This window comes from Euleptes europaea, chromosome 7 (genome assembly GCF_029931775.1).
Source record: "Euleptes europaea isolate rEulEur1 chromosome 7, rEulEur1.hap1, whole genome shotgun sequence".
Lineage (NCBI taxonomy): Eukaryota > Metazoa > Chordata > Lepidosauria > Squamata > Sphaerodactylidae > Euleptes > Euleptes europaea.
In genome coordinates, this window is record NC_079318.1 from 80,482,397 (window position 1) to 80,501,400 (window position 19,004).

A 19,004-nucleotide genomic window follows, 5' to 3' on the forward strand; every position below is an offset into this window, starting at 1 on the left:
AATCCAGTTATTTTTGCTCAGGATGTTTGCTTTTTTTATTATTATTTTTTCTTCCCTAACGGATTGGGATGGAAGTGGGTCAACGAGGCAAAACCACACCTAACTAATTCCCCTCTTTGGAGGGTGGGCGCGGCTACACTTCAGAGTTGCGGCTGGGCGTGGAACGGTTTCAGGACCCGCCTCTCTTTTCCTACGTCTGTGGCGCCGTTGTGCCGCCAGGGGGCGCAGCGCGCACGCCCAATCCAGCCACGGCCCGCTCTACCCCATTCCTATTCCAAGCCCAGCCATAGGGGACTCTATGGTAAGGATGCCCGACAAGTTCCGGGTTAAAAGGGGACACGGCGGAAGGAGGGTGTTCCCGCCTGCAGAACATGCCGAAGCCTTCTCAAGGATGCCCCAATCCTTTATTCAAACGCTGGCTGGAAGAATGGCGGGACCAGGCCGCCGAGCGCGGGCGCGTTAGGCTCCAACGGGCTTATGAAAGGGTAGGCCGCGCCTCTTGGGAAATCTTCATCCCCCTTCTCGCCTTGCCGCTTGAGCACCGGCTCCTTAGTGCCCCGCCCCTTTCCAACAAGATAATTCACAGTGGGTCGCCGTGTTAGTCTGTCTGCAGTAGTAGGAAAGGGCAAGAGTCCAGGAGCACCTTCAAGACTAACAAGAACATTTTCTGGCAGGGTAGGAGCTTTCGTGAGCCACAGCTCACTTCTTCAGATACAGCTAGAATGTGAATCCATCTGTCTTCTTCACAAGGTTGATGGATTTCCATTCTGTACGGCTAAATGGGGTGCCTTCCATGAAGATAATTCACAGCAGGTAGCTGTGTTAGTCTGTCTGCAGTAGTAGAAAAGGGCAAGAGTCCAGTAGCTCCTAAAAGACTTAACAAAAATATTTTCTGGCAGGGTATGAGCTTTCATGAGCCACAGCGTGAGCTGTGGCTCACGAAAGCTCATACCCTACCAGAAAATATTTTTGTTAGTCTTTAAGGTGCTAGTGGACTCTTGCTCTTTTCTAACAAGCCACGCGTCTCATTAAAAAAGTAGCCACCTTTGTTCAAAAATATTGACACCTCCATGGTACCCACCTGCCGCGCTGTTGGGTTCGTTACGCTGAGGAACAGCTCCTCCTCCTCCTCAGCTGGGTTGTTTCCTCCCGCCGTCCTTCACTTTAGGGATAACCCGCTTGTTCTATAAAAGTAAGCCCCGTCCTGGTCTTTATGCCACGTAGAATACATTATATCTATGGGTGTGAAGTGATGATATCATTTTACTCTGCTCTGGTTAGACCTCACCTAGAGGATTGTGTTCAGTTTTGGGCACCGCAATTTAACAAAAATGTACACAAGCTGGAATGCAGATGTTTGCATTTTAAGCCACCTTAGATGGCAATTACATGGTTTAAATGAATAAATAAATAAAAATAAAGTGCTTTCACCACTGTAAAAGTGCTGTTTGAATGCGAAATACTGTGAATTTCAGATCTGGTGGCCCCAACTACCCCTGGGAGTGTACAAGAAGGAGGGCAACAAAGATGGTGAGGGGTCTGGAGACCAAGTGCTATGAGGAAAGGTTGAAGGAGCTGGGTATGTTTAGCCTGAAGAGGAGAAGACTGAGAGGGGATATGATAACCATCTTCAAGTACTTGAAGGGCTGTCAAATAGAGGATGGTGCCGAGTTGTTTTCTGTTGCCCAGAAGGTCGGACCAGAACCAATGGGTTGAAATTTAATCAAAAGAGTTTCTGTCAAGAGTAGACATTAGGAAGAATTTTCTAACAGAGTGGTTCCTCAGTGGAACAGGCTTCCTCCAGAGGTGGTCAGCTTGCCTTCCCTGGAGTTTTTTAAGAAGAGGCTAGATGGCCATCTTTGAGCAATGCTGATTCTATGACCTTAGGCAGATCATGAGATTGGCCATCTTCTGGGCATGAAATATTGGTCACTGGGGATGTGGGGAAGAGGTAGTTTGGAATTTCCTGCATTGTGCAGGGGGTGGGACTAGATGACCCTTGTGATTCGTTCCAACTCTATGATTCTATGTGTGTGCATTATCCTCATGAATGCATGTTAGGGAGTAGGATCTCCCCTGACCATGAGTCATCTAAATCCATCCTGACTGAAATGCCACTTTCATGTATTCCTGCAGAGGAGTCTGCAGATGAAAGAGATTTCTGTGGTGTGGCAGAGATTGGGCCAATCCCAGCAGACTTAATCTGACACCCTGCTGGCTGCTGATGTTGTTTTCCAGAGGTCAATGTGATGGCACAACAGGAAATCAATAGAATTGGCAGGCATGACCCTGCCTGCTTTGGTTACAGGGTGTCAATTACTCCTGCAGCCTAGGTGTTGGTTGGAGGTGATGCTACCGATTCTTCCTTCCCTCCTTACACTTGCTTTTCTCCTTGTCAAAGAAACTGAAAAATGGGGAGCGGCTGGGTGAGGTTTCCTTTTCCGCCCTGCAGTTTTTTCCTGCCTCTCGTCCACAGGCACTGAGCTCCCTCCACAAGTATCCGCTCCCTCTGAGCAGTGGGCGTGAGGCCCGGATTCTGCAGTGCTTTGGGGAGCACATCTGCCGCCAGTTAGATGAGCAGCTGGAAAAGCACCGCCACACACAGGAGGGTATGTCATTGGCAGGTGTGGATGTTGAAAGCATGTGGGATCAGATATATACAAAGAACTGGATATTCTGCTCTTCTAAGATTCTGCTCCCCCTCACTCAAGAATTTGGTATGTGGTGAACTGGTGGTGATAGCTGGAGCCACATTTGTGCACTGTTTGTGCTGGGCCTGATTTTAACATCCAAATGGGTGTTTAGGTGAGAGGAACTGAACATATGAAACTGCTGCACATGGAAACTGCAATAGCCAATGATAAGCTAAAAGGGCCAGCAACTGGCATTTGCCTTCCAGCTTCTCAGGCACTGAAAAGTCTGAAATCCTTTTAATAGTGAAATACCCCATGATTTGAATCAGGGACCTTCTATGTGCAAAGCATGCACACACTTCCTCACTAGCACTCAGCTACTCTCATAATTCCACTGTATGGTGAAGGTTCTTTTTATCTCACCCACACTCAAAAATCAACTTCACAAGCAAGCACCATTCTCGCACAAAACTGACCTGGTCACATATAAACAAACACAACTATTGCAGTTAAACCTCATTTGGGCCGGCAAAACTAATCTTTCATTATAATTGTCTAGCCCTTGTGGCTGTGAAATTAAGCAAGAAAATTGATAAAACTAAAAAAAAAACCTGTATTTGAAGGACGAGAGGCTGGCCTTTTAGCTCTTTGAACAACCCTTAGCCCGTCTCCAAGAGCAAGCAGGCAGAGAGGAATGGAATAAAAGCAAAAGGACTGTACAGTCTGCTTAGCATGCTGCATACCTTACCCTATTTAGATGGTTCAAAGTTGGGCTGGTTTTGGACTAGCATAGTGAAGACGTGAGGCTCCCTCATCCTTTCCTCATAGGGCTTGATCATCCTCATTGCTCTCCTTTGCACCCACTCCTTTCTGTCTACATCCTTTTTGTGAGACCTCCAGAACTGCACACAGTATTTCAGGTGCAGCCCGATCAATGCAATGTACAGTGGGACTATGACGTCTTGTGATTTGGATATTATGCTTCTATTGATATACCCCAAGATCACATTAGCCTTTTTTGCTGCTGCATCAAACTGACTGCTCATGTTTAACTTGCGGTCCACCCATACCCCAAGATCTTGTTCACACACACTGCTATCCAGAGAGAAACATCCTCCCCAGGGAAGTGTGCCTGGCCCACTCACTTTCAATCTTCAGGTGGCAGTTGACGACAGCTTTATTTAGGACTGCATTTGACTAATTTATCTTTGTTGTTCTGTTTGCATTTTAAGCCACCTTGCGTTCCACAAGGTAGAAAGGTGGAAAATACATGGTTTAAATGAATAAATAAATAAAAATAAAGTGCTTTCACCACTGTAAAAGTGCTGTTTGAATGCGAAATACTGTGAATTTCAGATCTGGTGGCCCCAACTACCTCTGGGAGTGTGCAAGAAGACTGTGACCCTTCCAGTAACAAAGATGTACTGGCCAGTGACATCCCAGTAATTCTGCCTGCCTCATGTTCTATCGAGCCAGACCAGCTTCAAGGGCAGCACTTAAAGGTAAGAACGTGATGTGTTTTCACAGGGCCCTTTGTTGTAATGTTTATTTAGGCTAGCAAAGTTTTCTTGAGTAGTTGTGCAGTGGTAGAGCATCTGCTTGGCATGTAGAAGGTCCCAGGTTCAATCCCTGGCATCTCTAATTAAAGGGACTAGGCAAGTAGGAGATGTGAAAGACCTCCGCCTGAGACCCTGGAGAGCTTCCAGTCTGAGTAGACAATACTGACTTTGATGGACCCAAGGGTCTGATTCAGTATAAGGCAGCTTCATGTATTCAGCTTTATTCCCAGTTGAAAATTCTTCCTTACCACTAACCCCTGGAACAAAACACTTCATTTAAAAAAAAGTAGACTGTAACAGACCTTTGTGTAACCCAGAAGTTTATGTCCTGCATTAAATACAAACAGAAGCTACTGCCTTACTTCCTCTTTGCAGGGCCATTCCTAAAACATCAAATGTCTGAGGGCCGCACCCCAGGATCTTTTCCTTAGGTACAGCCATAGATATAAGAAATTACTAGAGTGGCACGCAGCCCTGACTTCCCGGTACAAAACTGATAGCTTCCTTTGGTTGTAGGGCTGTGATGCAGATGGGGGAATAGCAGTTTGCTCTGTACCTCTATGATGCACGCATGCCGTATTTGCTACTAATCACAACCCTAAGGGGCATGTTCAGTTAGAAACAGGAAATACCGACCAAAGCTGTATTGGTAGTTTGGCTGTGACTCTTGGCTGCACATAACTTCACTGGTGCCTCAAAAAAAAAATTGCCTCACAAAGCAGGCTGGGAGGCTTTTTTTGGAGGCTCCTGTGCTTTTTATCCACAATAGGTTCTGCAGACATTTCCAGGTGTTAAAGCTTATCTTTAAGATTCACCTGCTGATGTTTGCCGATTAAGCTGATGCTAAAGTCACGGGAGTGGGCTGGATGTTTTTTCCTGCACATCTGGCCAGCTGGGTTGCTTATCCAGCTGGCCCAGGCTTTGCCTGTATGGTCCTGTGTGCCCACGCTGTTGTCATAAGCCTTGTTGTAAGGAGAGCCAGCATGGTGTAGTGGTTAAGAGTGGTGGTTTGAAGCGGTGGACTCTAATCTGGAGAAATGGGTTTGATTCCCCACTCCTACACATGAAGCCTGCTGAGTGACCTTGGGCCAGTCACAGTTCTCTCAGAACTCTCTCAGCCCCCTCCTACCTCACAGAGTGTCTGTTGTGGGGAAGGGAAGGTAATTGTAAGCTGGTTCGATTCTTCCTTAAGTAAAAATAGGCATATAAAAACCAACTCTTCTTCTTTTGTCTGGGTCATTCCTCTGACTGGGGAAGCAGGGCAAATTTTGCCCCCACTTTGGTTTGGAAACACCAAAAAGCTGATGTCTGGAAACACAAAAATATATTTGGCTGGGTTAAAGGTCAGGAAAGAGAAACCTGGAGATGAAGGAAGTACGGGAAGGCTGATGTCAGCTGTCCCAACGACCTGATGTCATTGAGGGTCCAGCATGACACACAACAATCCGGTTTTGTCACAAGAGACTAGGCTGTTTGCTTTGCTTACAGAAGAAGAAAAAGAAAGAGACCAGGGAGGATTGTTTGTACAAGCTGCAGAGCCTCAGTCACGGTTACAAAACGGGAACTTATTCTTGCTCCAGCGTTCTATTGGTTGAAATATTTATACTTTGCTTTTCTCCTCAAGTGGCTTACAACAGTGTCTTCCCCTTCTCCGTTTTATCCTCACTACAACAACCCTGTGAGGCAGTTGAGGCTGAGAGAGTGACTGGCGCAAGGTCATTCAGCAGACTGCTATGGCAGAGTGAGGATTGGAAGCTGGGCTTCCTAGATCTTTGTCCAGCAGTCTACCACCACACTACCCTGGAGATGCAAATGGTCCAGCACTGCAGGTCAGTTCTAGGGTTGAGGCTTGTCTCAGCCAATATACTGAGACACAGATGACAATTACCAAGCAAAGGCCATGAGAGAGAATTTTGTGGAGTGGTGAGAAGAACTACTGGGAGGAGTCCGTAAGGGAAGGCTCACTTAATTCTTCTTTCTGCTTTTAGAAAACCAAGCCTGTGTCACACCGCCGTGCCCGTGGCTACTTCCCAGCTCAGCGGTCTGGGGCCTGTGCCGTGTTGGTGGCTCTCTACCAGGACTGCACTGTAAGATATGGGCAGCTCAAAGCCTCAAGAAAGGCATATGGATGTTGGGTAGGGGGTGGTTCTCATTTCCATACTCCATGACGGCAAACGTAATACCACTGCAGTGGAATTTGGGGGATTGGGAGTTTTGGACTTCTGGGTTTCCTGGTGGGGCTGCAGAGGCTGGCAGGAGAGAGGGCTGAGACAACAAGAGTTCTAAAAAAATCTGTGCAGTGATTTTGATACCTTTCCCAGAGTCCTCACACTCGCGGATACCTGACGAAGTCGGAGCTGCAGCGAGCAGCCCAGCCACTGTGTGATAAATCTTTCTTTCTGGTGAGTCTCTGCCTGTCCTTATGATTCACAGGTGAACATCCACTTGTGAAGCATCTTTGTTTGCCCCTACAACGTGACCCCCAGTCCATTTTATTTTGGCATCCTTACTCTTCCCTGATTTTCTCTGTTCACCATTCACGCCTCCTTTAAAGAAGAATAACACTTTACCCATAGCCAAAGCTTTGGTGCTCGTGTTAATTTTTTTTCACATTTGTAGGCTGGTCCTGGGAGTAAGATCACGGCCTGGTCGGCAGTCAGCACTTTGATTCGCAAGGAGCTAGTCCTCAAGACCAATATCCCAGCTAGGTGAGGGTATTCTGCTACAGAGAATCTATAGGTCAGTGATGGCGAACCTTTTAGAGACCGAGTGCCCAAACTGCAACCCAAAACCCACTTATTTATCGCCAAGTGCCAATACAGCAATTTAACCTGAATACTGGACATTATTGCTAGGGTTGCCAGGTCTCCAGCCACCACCTGGAGGTTGGCAGCCCTAGTAGGGGAAGGGGGAGGGATGGAGAAAGGAAGGAACTGGGAGAGGAAAGAGAATGAAGGAACTGGGGAAGGAAGGAAGGAAGGGGGGAGGGACAGAGAAAGAGAGAAAGAGAGAGGAAGGTAGGAAGGAACTGGAAAAGGAAAGAGAAGGAAGGAACTGGGGAAGAAAGGATGTAAGGAAGGAAGGACTTGCCTCCAGGACTTGCTCCAGGATGCACACCTGAAGTTCTCCCCCCCCTTACCGGCAGCTCTGGGGAGGCGGCGAGGCGACGGCGCGGGACGGCGGAGACGTTGGGCCCCGGCGCGGCGGCATTGGGCACCTGCTTTTGGGGGCAGGGGAGGAGGGGGCGGCGAGGGCGAGCGCGCCAACACTTGCGACCCCGCCAGCCTGCGGGCAACCTTAGGGGGCGGGGAGGGAGAAGGCAGAGGCCACGCAGCCACGCCCAAGCCGGAGGACTCGAGGGTGGCTCCAGCTACCCCACAAGCTTAACGCAGGAGTCAGGGACGAGCGCGAACGGGGGAGAGGGGGAGGATGGCGGGAGATGGCAGGCCTTTCTCCGGTGGACCCGCGGCTGTTGAGGGGCTGCCTGGCTCTCCACGAGCGCCCGGAGGAGGCGGGCGAAAACGGCCGGGGGAGAGGCGCCTAAGGAGGAGGACGATGGCGGCGGCAGCCTGGAGCTGGACTGCTGGGAGCCGCCTGAGGGGGACAAGGAGGAGGAAGGCGGTGAGGAGGAGCTGCTGCTGGAGCCTAGAGGAGGAGGCCCCTCCTCGTTGCTGCTGGCCTCTCCGCCGCCTATCAGCTGTTGCGGGGCAAGAGGGGGGGAAGAGGAAGAAGCCAGCCGCGTGCGTGCGAGGCAGGAAGCTGACCCGCCGACGCACACACGGTGGGGGGGGAGCTCAGCTGAGAGAGGGAGGGGCACAGACGACCCAGGAGGCCTTTTGGAGCTCACCCATGCGTGCCGGCAAAGAGGGCTACGCGTGCCGGAAGTGGCACGCGTGCCATAGGTTCGCCAACACGGCTATAGGTAGTAAGTAGCTGGAGTTGGTTTACGAGTTTCTCGCATAATTTGTTAATGTGTTCCCAAGCTAAATTCAAGTGTGCTCGAAATTTTGCCTTTAAAAAAACATACACCTGAAGCTCTCCAGATTCAAGAAGGGACACTGGTATTCCCAGAAGGCCTTGCCATTTTGTAGGGTGCTAGTCATTGCATCTGTGTGGATCAGTGGGGTGCGCGATTAAGTTGTGGGGTGGGTCGACCCACCTTCTGTCTACAGGAACCCATCTGTCTGTGTGCCCCTGTTCCTAGTGGACTCTGCCATGTGGCATATTATAATGGAATTTGATACTTGGGATTGGAGGGGATGAGAAACAGCAGTCAAAATGAGATGCAAGAGGGATGATGAGATGGAGAGTCTTGTGGGCCTGAGCATGGAGGCAGCTTCAGCTCATTTGCTCTGCTTTGGCAGGTATTCTCTAACAGAGACTGGGCTCGCCTTGGCCAAGGAGCTGTTCGCCTTGGGAAAGCCGCCTCTTTCGCAAGATAATGACCTCGGCCACCCCGCTGCTGGAACTGAAGAGCCCTTAGTGGATTCAGAGGGAGATGACGGGCGGTGCTCAGACCAAGACGCCACTCTTGAGTGAGTGGTCTCCCTGCTCCTCAAGTTGCAGGCAACTGCCCCTCTTTCTGTAGGAGGAGGCATTCTTGGGTTCATCTGAGTGACAGTGGGGATGTAGTTGCCAGAGGGTGAAGCAAAGACTGTGGCTGGCCACAGATGTGATAGTTTACTGCTTCCTGGCTCCCAAGAAATTCCAGGAGTTGGCCGTGCTTTATGCTGGCTGCCCTCTGTGGCACATCCTAGCCATACTGTATATCTTAGGAACACAAGTCTTGCGGAAAGGAGAAGAAATGCTATGCTAAGATCTTGCAAGAGGATGGGGTCTCTCTAGCTGGAGAAGTTCACCCTTCCAGGTAAACTTGCTGGATTTTTCTTTTTTCATTTCCCCAGGGAATGCCGTGAGGAGCCAAGAGCAGAGGCGTTTAAGCCCCTGTTTACTTTTCACCCCAGACAATTTGATGTTATTCTGTGTGTGGATTTCATTGAAACCACAGGGTAAGCAGCAGCTCTGATGAAGTGGGGGTGGTTATCTGGGGAAACTGATGGTCAGATGTGGGGTATTTGTTTTGGATTTAGTCACTCATTGCATTTTAGGGTTACTCCATTGCCTTCCTGTCAGAGAGGGGAAAAGACATGATTTGTGTCAATTAAAAACAAAACAAAAACCTTAATACTTCAGTGTTGGACTGTCCAGTATAAACAGAATGCTATTGTGGTTTCTCAGGGTTACTGTTCTTTTATATTTTGGTCTTTTGTTTTACAGCTATTCCTCTTACCAGTTTAATAGTTTATTTTGATTTTGCTTATAGCAGCTGTTGCTTTCCTAAATTGACACTTCATGATAACTTCTTGTTTTTCAGAGTGGGCCAAAGCAGTTGCTCATTTACTTTATTTTCTTTTGGTTTGTTATATTCATAATTACGCTAAAAAACTGCAATAAACGGAAAAGTTAATGAGCAATCACTTTGACTGCAAAGGGAAAAACAGTGATGAAAGCTTCCACTTTCTCTAGTAAACTTATGCTTAAGAATTAATCATAGCCCCCAAGAGAGAACAAGAAGTAATTAATTAAGCAGATTAAGGGAAATGACTGTATAATGAAAGAGAAACATTGTAAAGGATAGTTGCGGGAAGAAGAGTTGGTTTTTATTTGCTGACTTTTCTCTACAACATAAGGAAGACTCAAACCGGCTTACAGTTGCCTTCTCTTCCTCTCCCCACAACAGATACCCTGTGAGGTAGGTGGGGCTGAGAGAGCTCTAAGAGCTGTGACTAGCCCAAGGTCACCCAGTTTGCTTCGTGCGTAGGAGTGGGGAAACCAACCCAGTTCACCAGATTAGAGTCTGCCACTCATGTGGAGGAGTGGGGAATCAAACCCGGTTCTCCAGATCAGAGCTCATCGCTCCAAACCACTGCTCTTAACCACTACACCACGCTGGAAGCTTTGCTGAATGGGGCTTACTTCTGAATAAACTGTGGTGGAATCTTGCCCATAGGTATAGGCCATGGCAACTTTTAATGACAAAGGAATATAGAGGGTCCCCAGTTTGTATTTCACTGAGAGCTGATTGCAGAGAAGGAATGACTGATTTGCAAAAGAATACTGGTGTGGAAGCAATTGTATTGGGCAGTGAGCCAAGAGGTTCTGCTAATGGGTGTGGCTGGAACAACCTAGAACTCCTTTGTTGTGAAGGCTGGGATTGTTATTTCAGGATAACAACCTCGGGATAAGCATTTCCATATTTCTGACCACATAAGCTTTAAACAGTTGCCTCATCCTTACTTTTTCCTTTTAGGGGCCCCACATCCCGCAAACGAGACTTGGTGAATGAACTCGAGCGAAACGGGGTTCCTTTCAGCATCCGGAAGCTTCATGTTGGAGATTTCCTCTGGGTTGCCAGGGAGAGGCACTCTCCAGTTGCAGGTGGGAGCTGCTTGGAGCCTGGCTCCTCTTGAAACGCACCACTTCTTGAGCTAGCAGAGAACCGGAGCCGGGAGCTTCTGGAGGCCGTTTTCACTACCACGGGCTGGGATTCTGTTTGAGGCTTTTCTCCTTCTGGTTTCTTGCAACAGCATGACCAGAAGATTCCCCAGGCCTGCTTATGTCTCACAGATCATACAGATCTCACAAGTCATACAGTTCCCCAAGCAAAACATACCTGTTTCCTGAGGGAGGTGGTGAGTTCTCCTTCCCTGGAGGTTTTTAAGCAGAGGCTAGATGGCCATCTGTCAGCAATGCTGATTCTATTACCTTAAGCAGATCATGAGAGGGAGGGCATTTGGCCATCTTCTGAGGATGGAGTAGGGGGTCACTGGGGCTGTGGGAGGCAGGTAGTTGTGAATTTACTGCATTGTGCAGGGGGGTGTACTAGATGACCCTGGTGGTCCCTTCCAACTCTATGATTCTATGAGGGCAAGCAGTGGGCAGTGGTGGTAAGAGGCAGAGAAGGGGACAGAAGTCCTCTCTGGTCCTTTTTCTTTTCCTGATAGACCGTGTTAAGGCTATATCACAGTGTAACATTTATTTATTTATTTGTTCTGCATTTCCTGAAGTTCAAAGCAACATGATACAGAAAATGTAAAAAAATAAAAATTAAGCAGTTAAACAAAGTAAAAGGGAGGGGCTATGGGCTCAGTGGTAATGCAGCTGCTTGGCATGCAGAAGGTCCCATGTTCAATCCCTGGCATCTCCAGTTAAAGGGACTAGGCAGGTAGGTGGTGTGAAAGGCCCCTGCCTGAGACCCTGGAGAGCCACTGCTGGTCTGAGTAGACAATACTGGCTTTGATGGACCAAGAGTCTGATTCCGTATTAGGCAGCTTCATGTGTTCAAAATAAACAGCTGTACAGCACTGCTATCATTTTCACTAAATCGGCAATCCATACAAAACTTCTAAAATCTGATCTTAGGAAGAGTTGTATGAATTATTTCTGGTATGCCATTCCAGAGGAGAAGGAGCAGCCGCTGAAAAAGAGCAAGATCTCCCTGCTGTGGCCTGGGACTTGATTGTCAGGGGGTACAGCAAAGAAACCCTGTTGGGGTAATCAGAGCTGGCTTGTGGGTGTCTATATCTAGATAGATAGATATTGTTATCCTAACCTGCCCCTTGCCTTGCAGGGCAGCTGCAAGCACTGACAGCTCAGGAGCTGGTGCTGGACTATGTGGTGGAACGGAAACGGATGCCGGATTTGTGTGGCAGCATCATCGACGGCCGTTTTCGTGAGCAGAAGGTGCTGGGTTATGAGGGGGCTGGCAAAAGGGCCTCTAGAGGAGCTGGGATCTGAGATTTCCGGAAACAGGAAGCAGCTGCAGGGCTCGGCACCGGGACCTGTGTTCAGTGGCCCTGCAGAGTTAATTTCCCTCCAAGGCTCATCAGAGTTTGTACATGCATGTGCACTCATGCACCCCTCCCCTTCGAAGCAGAGTGCATGGCTGTCCAGTAGATGTCTCTTGTTCTGGAATTTAACCATTGGAAAAAGAATGAGTGCATGGAGAGATTTGTGTGTCTGTGTATACGAATATAGATATCCTTCAGGCAGTAATTCCAGATGTGATAGTCTGTAGCTGCAAAATAAAACAGGAATCTAGGTCTGCTCAGTGTGACTCCACGAAAGCTTATTTATTTTTTATTAGTTTTTAAATGTATGTCTTGTTTTTCTGCCTAATGGGGACCCAAAGCGATTTACACCATTCTCCTCTCCTTCAGTTTATCCTCACAACAACCCTGTGAGGTTGAGAGAGTGTGACTGGCCCAAGGTCACCCAGTCAGCTTCCGTGGTAGAGTGGTGATTTGAACCTGGGTGTCCCAGGTCCTAGTTTGATACTCTAACCGTTACACCAAAGTGGTGCTGTACTATGGAACTAGGTGAGGTAGGTTAAGCTGAGAGAATGTGACTGGCCCAAGGTCACCCAGCAGGCCTCCTTGACAGAGTGGAGATTCAGGCCTAGGTTCCCCAGAGTGACATTCCTAACAATTGTGCTTTGCTGTCTTAGTCTCCAAGGCGCCACTGGATTCCTGTTTTATTTTACTGTCCTTGTAGAGCAGGGGTGTGGAACGTCAGGCCCGGGGGCCGTTTAAGGCCCGCGAAATCATTTGGTCTGGCCCTTCGTGGGTCCTGGCAGATCTCTAGCTCAGAAGTATCTGAGAATGGCGATCCGCCCCCTCCCGCGGACAGGAATAGCCTCTGTTCAAGGCAGTCATGAGTTTGTTTTGCTGAGAAAAGGAACCCTTTCCCCCCTTTGCAGAAGAGTCGTTAGCTATGGAGCTGCTAGTACCTCCCAATAAACTGTATTAACCGTTTCCCACTCAGGCCCGCACCAAAGGTGGGGTGTCATCAGGGACAGCTGCCTGCTTGTGGCTTGATGTTATAAATATCCAAATGGCCCTTGGCGGAAAAAAGGTTCCCCACCCCTGTTGTAGAGGCTACTTGGGAGACTTAGGTTGTTTATGCATGGGTATGTGGACTCATGTTCACCCTCGGACTGACTCTGTTGTTCCTTGGAGTTTATGCATGGTTTTCTGTCCATTAGAGATGACCTCGCACCCAGCCCCCACAAATCGCAGGTCTTCCAGTTGCTGTTAAATCCCGATTCTTCGATCTCTCCTGAGATCAGCCCAGGTCAAATTGTCGTCCTCTCCATGTGTAATCCAAAGCGTGGGAGAGTGGAGTTGGGGGAGGCATGTGTGACTTTTTTTACAGTAAGCACTGCTGCCAATTGCAAAGCAGCGTTTCAGGGGGCAGGGACTCAAATGCTTCCTGGTTTTTCATCTCCAGCCAGAGTTCTTTGTCACATAAAAATGTGTTTAAAAATGACGCTCGGGTCCCCTCCCCCCATTCTGTTCCTTTAAAACTCCTTTTTGTGAAATGGATTTTATCACAGCACTTGGGTTTCCATGTGGGGGGAGGAACTGAACGTTTTTCTCACAGTAAGCACTACAGCCAATTACAAAGCAGTGTTCTCAAGGGGCGGGGAGACGCTTCCGGATTTGAGCTTAGTAACTCTTGCTGGTGGATAGCAATTTTTGAATTTGAAAGAGAAAAGTGTGGATCGAGCAAGCATCGAACCCCAGAGAAAACTCCCATGCATAAATGACCTCAGTTCAGTTCTTGGGTCACACGCTAATAACCTGGCCTCAGGCGGATTATAATCTGGTCAACCTCTCTCCTTCCTACCTCTGTCCAGTTCCGTCTGCGGCAGTGTGGCATTTCCCACCCCATCTACCTGGTCGAAGACTCAGGCTCTGTGCAACACCTCAGCCTCCCCGAAAAGACTCTGCAGCAAGCAATCACCAACACCCAGGTACAGACTTTCCTCTGCCCAGGTGTCACGCATATGAGCAGGAAACCATTGTCTTGCTCCGGAGATCTGTCCCAGAATCCACTGCCGCTTTGGATTCCCATCTCCATTCCAAACTGGCCTCTGCTGTCCTTACCTGCTTGGTTGCTGCTCATGTAGGGCCTTGCTGGGACCTGCGGGTGGGGGCCAGCCACATCTTACTCATCCGACAACCCCCATTTCTCCCAGGTGGTAGACGGCTTCTTTGTCAAACGCACCCATGATATTCGGGAATCAGCTGCATATCTGACTATTATGACGCGTCACCTGACTAAGTTGTACGGGGTGAGTTCCAACTGAAGACATAGAGGGGCCTCACAACCCAGAATGGTGGGATACTTAAGACTTGGATTATGTTCCTTTTTAAAAAAAATCTTAAATGAAATGACTTGAGTAATGCCTGGAAGCTACATCTGTGATGAGACTTCCATGTACAGAGGTAGTATACCAATGAGTACCGGATGCTGCAGAGAGACCAGTAAAGGGGAGGGCGTTTTTCCAAAATTCAGAGTAATCAAGCTGGCCTCTGTTGGAAACAGGATACTAGAATGCACAGCTCTTTCGTCTAGCCTACCATGACAACTTTTGTGTTCCTATCTTGCCTTCTTTCCCCAGTTCAAGATATGTAGGGGCTGGTGGACATTATTCAGTGGTGCTTGTAAGGCACTCTACACATGCTCAGGAATATTTACTATTTTGCACGCAGATAATAGCTCTGCAGTGTGTAATTGATCAAAGGTTTTAGTCACCTAAATGGGAGCCTTCAGTAAAGTGATTAGCACATGTATTTTTCCTTGTCTTGAATTATTTTTGATACAAGTGCTTCCAAAATCCACAAATGACAAACTCAGTCCTAGAAGAGACTTTCCTCCTCCTCTCTTATTAGCAAGGAATGCAACCCGCTGAGCTGTTCCAACCTGTATTATATGTGCATTTTCCCCCCTTTCAAAACTATTTTGCCTTTTTATGCAAATTTTTAGATTCTATCAAATCAGTTCCACCTTAAGCCAGATATCTTGCATCATGTGAAGACTGCAGCACCAGCCCTGGCTTGAATGCTGGCCCTCTGTTTGCTAATTTCTCTCAACCAGGAAGGAAACTTGAGCTGAGTTAATAAAAAGACAACGGGTGTTAGAAACCAGGGTTTCGGTGGGGGGTTGATGCTGTGGTTCCAAACCCAGGGCTGAGAGTGCGTCTTCTCTTTTCTCCTAGGACAAAACCCTTCTGAGTTGTACCAAGGAGGAGTTGGAGCGTGAGCGCCCCCTGCAGCCCAGGAATGACTCCTGCATGCTCCTGACCTTTGCTGAGTTTAATGAGGGAGCCGTGAAGAACAAGGTTGTTGAGCGGGAGAACAAGGGAACGCAGGAGGGCGCGTGCGTTTCAAGGGGGTGCAGAGTGGCTCTTGATCAAAAACGTTGTTCTTCTCTGTCCCCGTGGTGCAGAGTGGTAAGCTGCAGTACTGCAGTCCAACTGTGCTCACGACCTAAGTTCGATCCCGACGGAAGTCGGTTTCATGTAGCCAGCTCAAGGTTGACTCAGCCTTCCATCCTTCCAAGGTCGGTAGAATGAGTACCCAGCTTGCTGGGGGTAAAGAGAAGATGGCTGGGGAAGGCACTGTAAAACAAAGTCTGCCTAGGAAACGTCGGGATGTGACGTCACCCCATGGGTCAGGAATGACCCGGTGCTTGCACAGGGGACCTTGACCTTTACCTTTTATCCCAAGTACACATTGCATCTGTTTATAATTCCAGTTTGCCAATTACTCCATCATTTGCCCTCCCATTAACCCTGGTGGGCAGGTCTCTGTCCTTTCCATTTCTAGCATGGAGAAGTGGGAATTTCCACCCATACTTACCCCTGTTGTTCCTCTTCCTCCACCTCCAGCCCCAGACAGTGAGTGAGGTCTTTGCTCGGCAGCTCATGCAAATCAGTGGCATCAGTGGAGAGAAAGCAGCTGCCATCCTGGAGCGATACAAGACGCCAGCCAGGTACCAGTGGGTGTCTTTAAGGAGGGGGGAGCTGTACCTTCCTTTACCTTTTTAGGCAGGTGCCAATGGACTAGTACACCAGTGGTCCCCAACCTTTTTGAGCCAGCAGCCACATTTGAAATTCTGATACGGCATGGTGGGCACAGCAATAAAAATGGATGCCACACAATGGCTGCTGCAGGAGGAAAAGCCAGCCCCAAAATTATTTCCACAGCTTAACTTCAGTTAACACAGCGCAGATCTTCGTGCTATGGTGGCAACTGCTGCCAAAGCGACATCTAAAATGGCTGCACAGCCAATCAAATCTCCAGTAATCAATCTGAACCCTTGCTGGGCAAAAGCCCTACCTGGCCTTGCCCATCTCCTAAAAACACTTGGGCACCAGAAAAGGTGTTGGTGGGCATCTTGGCGCCCATGGGCAGCATTTTGGGGACCCCTACTGTACATGTTGCAGACGAGGGCAACAAAAAGCATCTACAAAGGTGCAACGCCTTCCTTACAAAGACCAGCCTACTAGACGGCAACCTGCTCAGGAAGGGATGTCGGGGGCCATCAACTGAGGAAGGGAGACTGATCTAACCCGATAGAGCCCAATCCTGGGCTTTTTGCCTTTGGGAAGTGGGGAGTGCTGAGCTGGATGGATCGTTTGGGTTGATCCAGAAAGGGGGGCGGTGGAAACAAGGGAGAACTTTCATTTCTGCTGGAAAACATCTCCTGTGGAGGTGATTCCACATGACAAGCGAGGCCAGCAGTGAAACGTACTACCATCTCTTTCCCGCCATAAAAACGTAAGTCTTCAAAAAAAGCAGTTTAAGCTTTTTGAACAAGTCCTGCCCTGCTGTATGCCCAACTGTAGGGTTTGTGGCTCTGTAGTCCTTTGGGGCAGAAAAGAACACGGAGGGGCTTCCAGGTTGCCAGTGGGTCAGAAGCCGTTTGTTTTCTCCCTGCAGCCTTCTAGCTGCCTACACCACCTGTACAACTGCACAGGAGAAAGAGCAGCTGCTCAGTGGCATCAGATGTGGCAAGCTGCAGAGGTGAGCAATGGGGCTGCCCGCTCCCCTACCCTACCCCCAGTTCAGTGTCTTTCTCTCCAGGCACAATTCAGCAGGAAGTTTCCTTCTGCGAAGCCCAAAGACTTGTGGCTTTCTGGGGCCCAAAGGGGTCAAAGCAGGCTTGGCAGCGAAGAGTCCCAACCCAGGGCTGGCTTTTGCTGTGGCATCTCTCCAGTACCAGAGGAGCGTGCCTATTATATTAGGCGCTTTGGAACACAGGCAGGACAATACTGCTCGTTGTCTTGCTTGTGGGCTTCCTGGAGGCACCTGGTTGGCCACTACGTGAGCAGACTGCTGGACTTGATGGACCTTGGTCTGATCCAGCATGGCCTTTCTTATGTTCTTATGATTTTTGAACGCCTGGGAGAGTTTCAGAGGCCTGCCCCGCCTTCCTCGCTCTCTGCGATATGCTCTCTGCAGTTTGTTGGGGACTGTCCTGCTGTCTTCAGGGTGTGCCAGTGGCAGGGAAAAATGTTGGGCTTCCCATCCCCCACCCCCTAATGCCTCTTCTTCCTTCTCTCCTTTTTCCTTTCCAGGAACTTGGGTCCTGCTCTGAGCAAAACCTTGGCACAGTTGTACTGTATCCCAGGCCCTCTGCCTTGAACCTCTGAGAAGGGTGTGAAGTGGAGGTAGTCCTTATCTTCTCTCAGCAGCGTACAAGCTGGGTCATCGTGACCAAAATTGCCATCATGGTCAGAAACGAACCCAAGTCCAGCCCAAGCAGATATGTCAGACTCAAGTGCCTGGGGAAGGGCTGGTTGGGTGGTGGGGCTGCTGGCACACCGTGGCCAGAGACCCACTTCTCTGCTACTGGCTCTCAAAGGGGCCAGATGGATTCTTCTTGGTGGTTTTTGGGAAGAACTTCTGTTGACCCTCTAGTGCTAAATGATACTTTTCCTGATGTTTATATTCTAATAAAGTTACATGCTAATTTTCAATCATGGAGGACTGCTTAATGATCTCCGAGGGGGGTGAATCCTTGGTATTGGAAATGGGAGCGAAAGCAGAGAAACCCACACATCCCCTTCTGTGAGCAAAACAAGGGACCCCAGCCTGGCCCGTCAGATGCAAAGCCAACCTCCCATCTTCCCAGCTACTGAAGTGCCTCTGTGGCACGGCACTGCCTGCCAGGGAGTTCTTCCCATTGAATGCATGAAGCTGCCTCATACTGAATCAGACCCTCGGTCCATCTAAGTCAGTAATGTCTACTCAGCCCGGCAGCGACTCTCCAGGGCCGCAGAGGTCTTTCGCGTCACCTACTTGCCTAGTCCCTTTAACTGGAGATGCTGGGGATTGAACCTGGGGCCTTCTGCATGCCAAGCAAATGCGCTACCACTGAGCCACAGCCCCTCCCCAAACAAGAGAAAGAAGCACAAGAGCATTACTTCTTGTTTGGACAGGGCTTGTGTCCCATCGTTAAGCAGCAGAGGGGTTTGCTAATTCGATTTTCTTCCTGGGCTGGCTGAGGCGCTCAACAGGGCAACCCTACCAGAATTTTGAAGGGCTTGAAAAAATGTGTTGCAGCCATTTTGTCCGAACATTGGCTTAAAGGCGAAGAGGTCAGGAACGAAAGGCCAGTCTTTCAGGCAAACCCATTTTCCTCTGTGTTCCTGGTGCCCTCGAATGGCGGAGGGAAAGGAAGCATTAAAATACTTTCAGTGATCACTGGAAGAATTTGTAATATTTGAAGACAAATATTATGACTTTCTTCTGCCCAAAGTTCAGTGTCCCACCTTGTTCACATTGCAGACTGCCCTTTCTAATTAGACACTGGAAAAACAGGCAAGGGCTTCTGGCGGCCTTTCAGTAACTGCTTAAGTCACTGACGCCTTGTTCAGGGCCGTGCCTAATTTTGTCCATTTATTAGTAAACAGTTACTGCTCTGTCTGCCTTTAAATACTAAGTCTAATTTGCACCCCACC

The 19,004-nt window shown here is 48.9% G+C and overlaps 1 protein-coding gene across 1 annotated transcript; it reads left to right on the forward strand.

The window, feature by feature from the left end:
- Positions 1-371: 371 nt before the first annotated feature.
- On the forward strand, positions 372-17,685 carry MUS81 (MUS81 structure-specific endonuclease subunit). The gene is given in 16 exon segments (XM_056852930.1): positions 372-485; positions 2,477-2,609; positions 3,990-4,135; positions 6,181-6,279; positions 6,514-6,594; positions 6,812-6,900; positions 8,557-8,731; positions 9,113-9,201; positions 10,503-10,630; positions 11,823-11,935; positions 13,890-14,006; positions 14,232-14,327; positions 15,255-15,377; positions 15,927-16,030; positions 16,981-17,064; positions 17,619-17,685. Coding segments are annotated over 16 exon segments (1,758 nt in total).
- Positions 17,686-19,004: the final 1,319 nt, after the last annotated feature.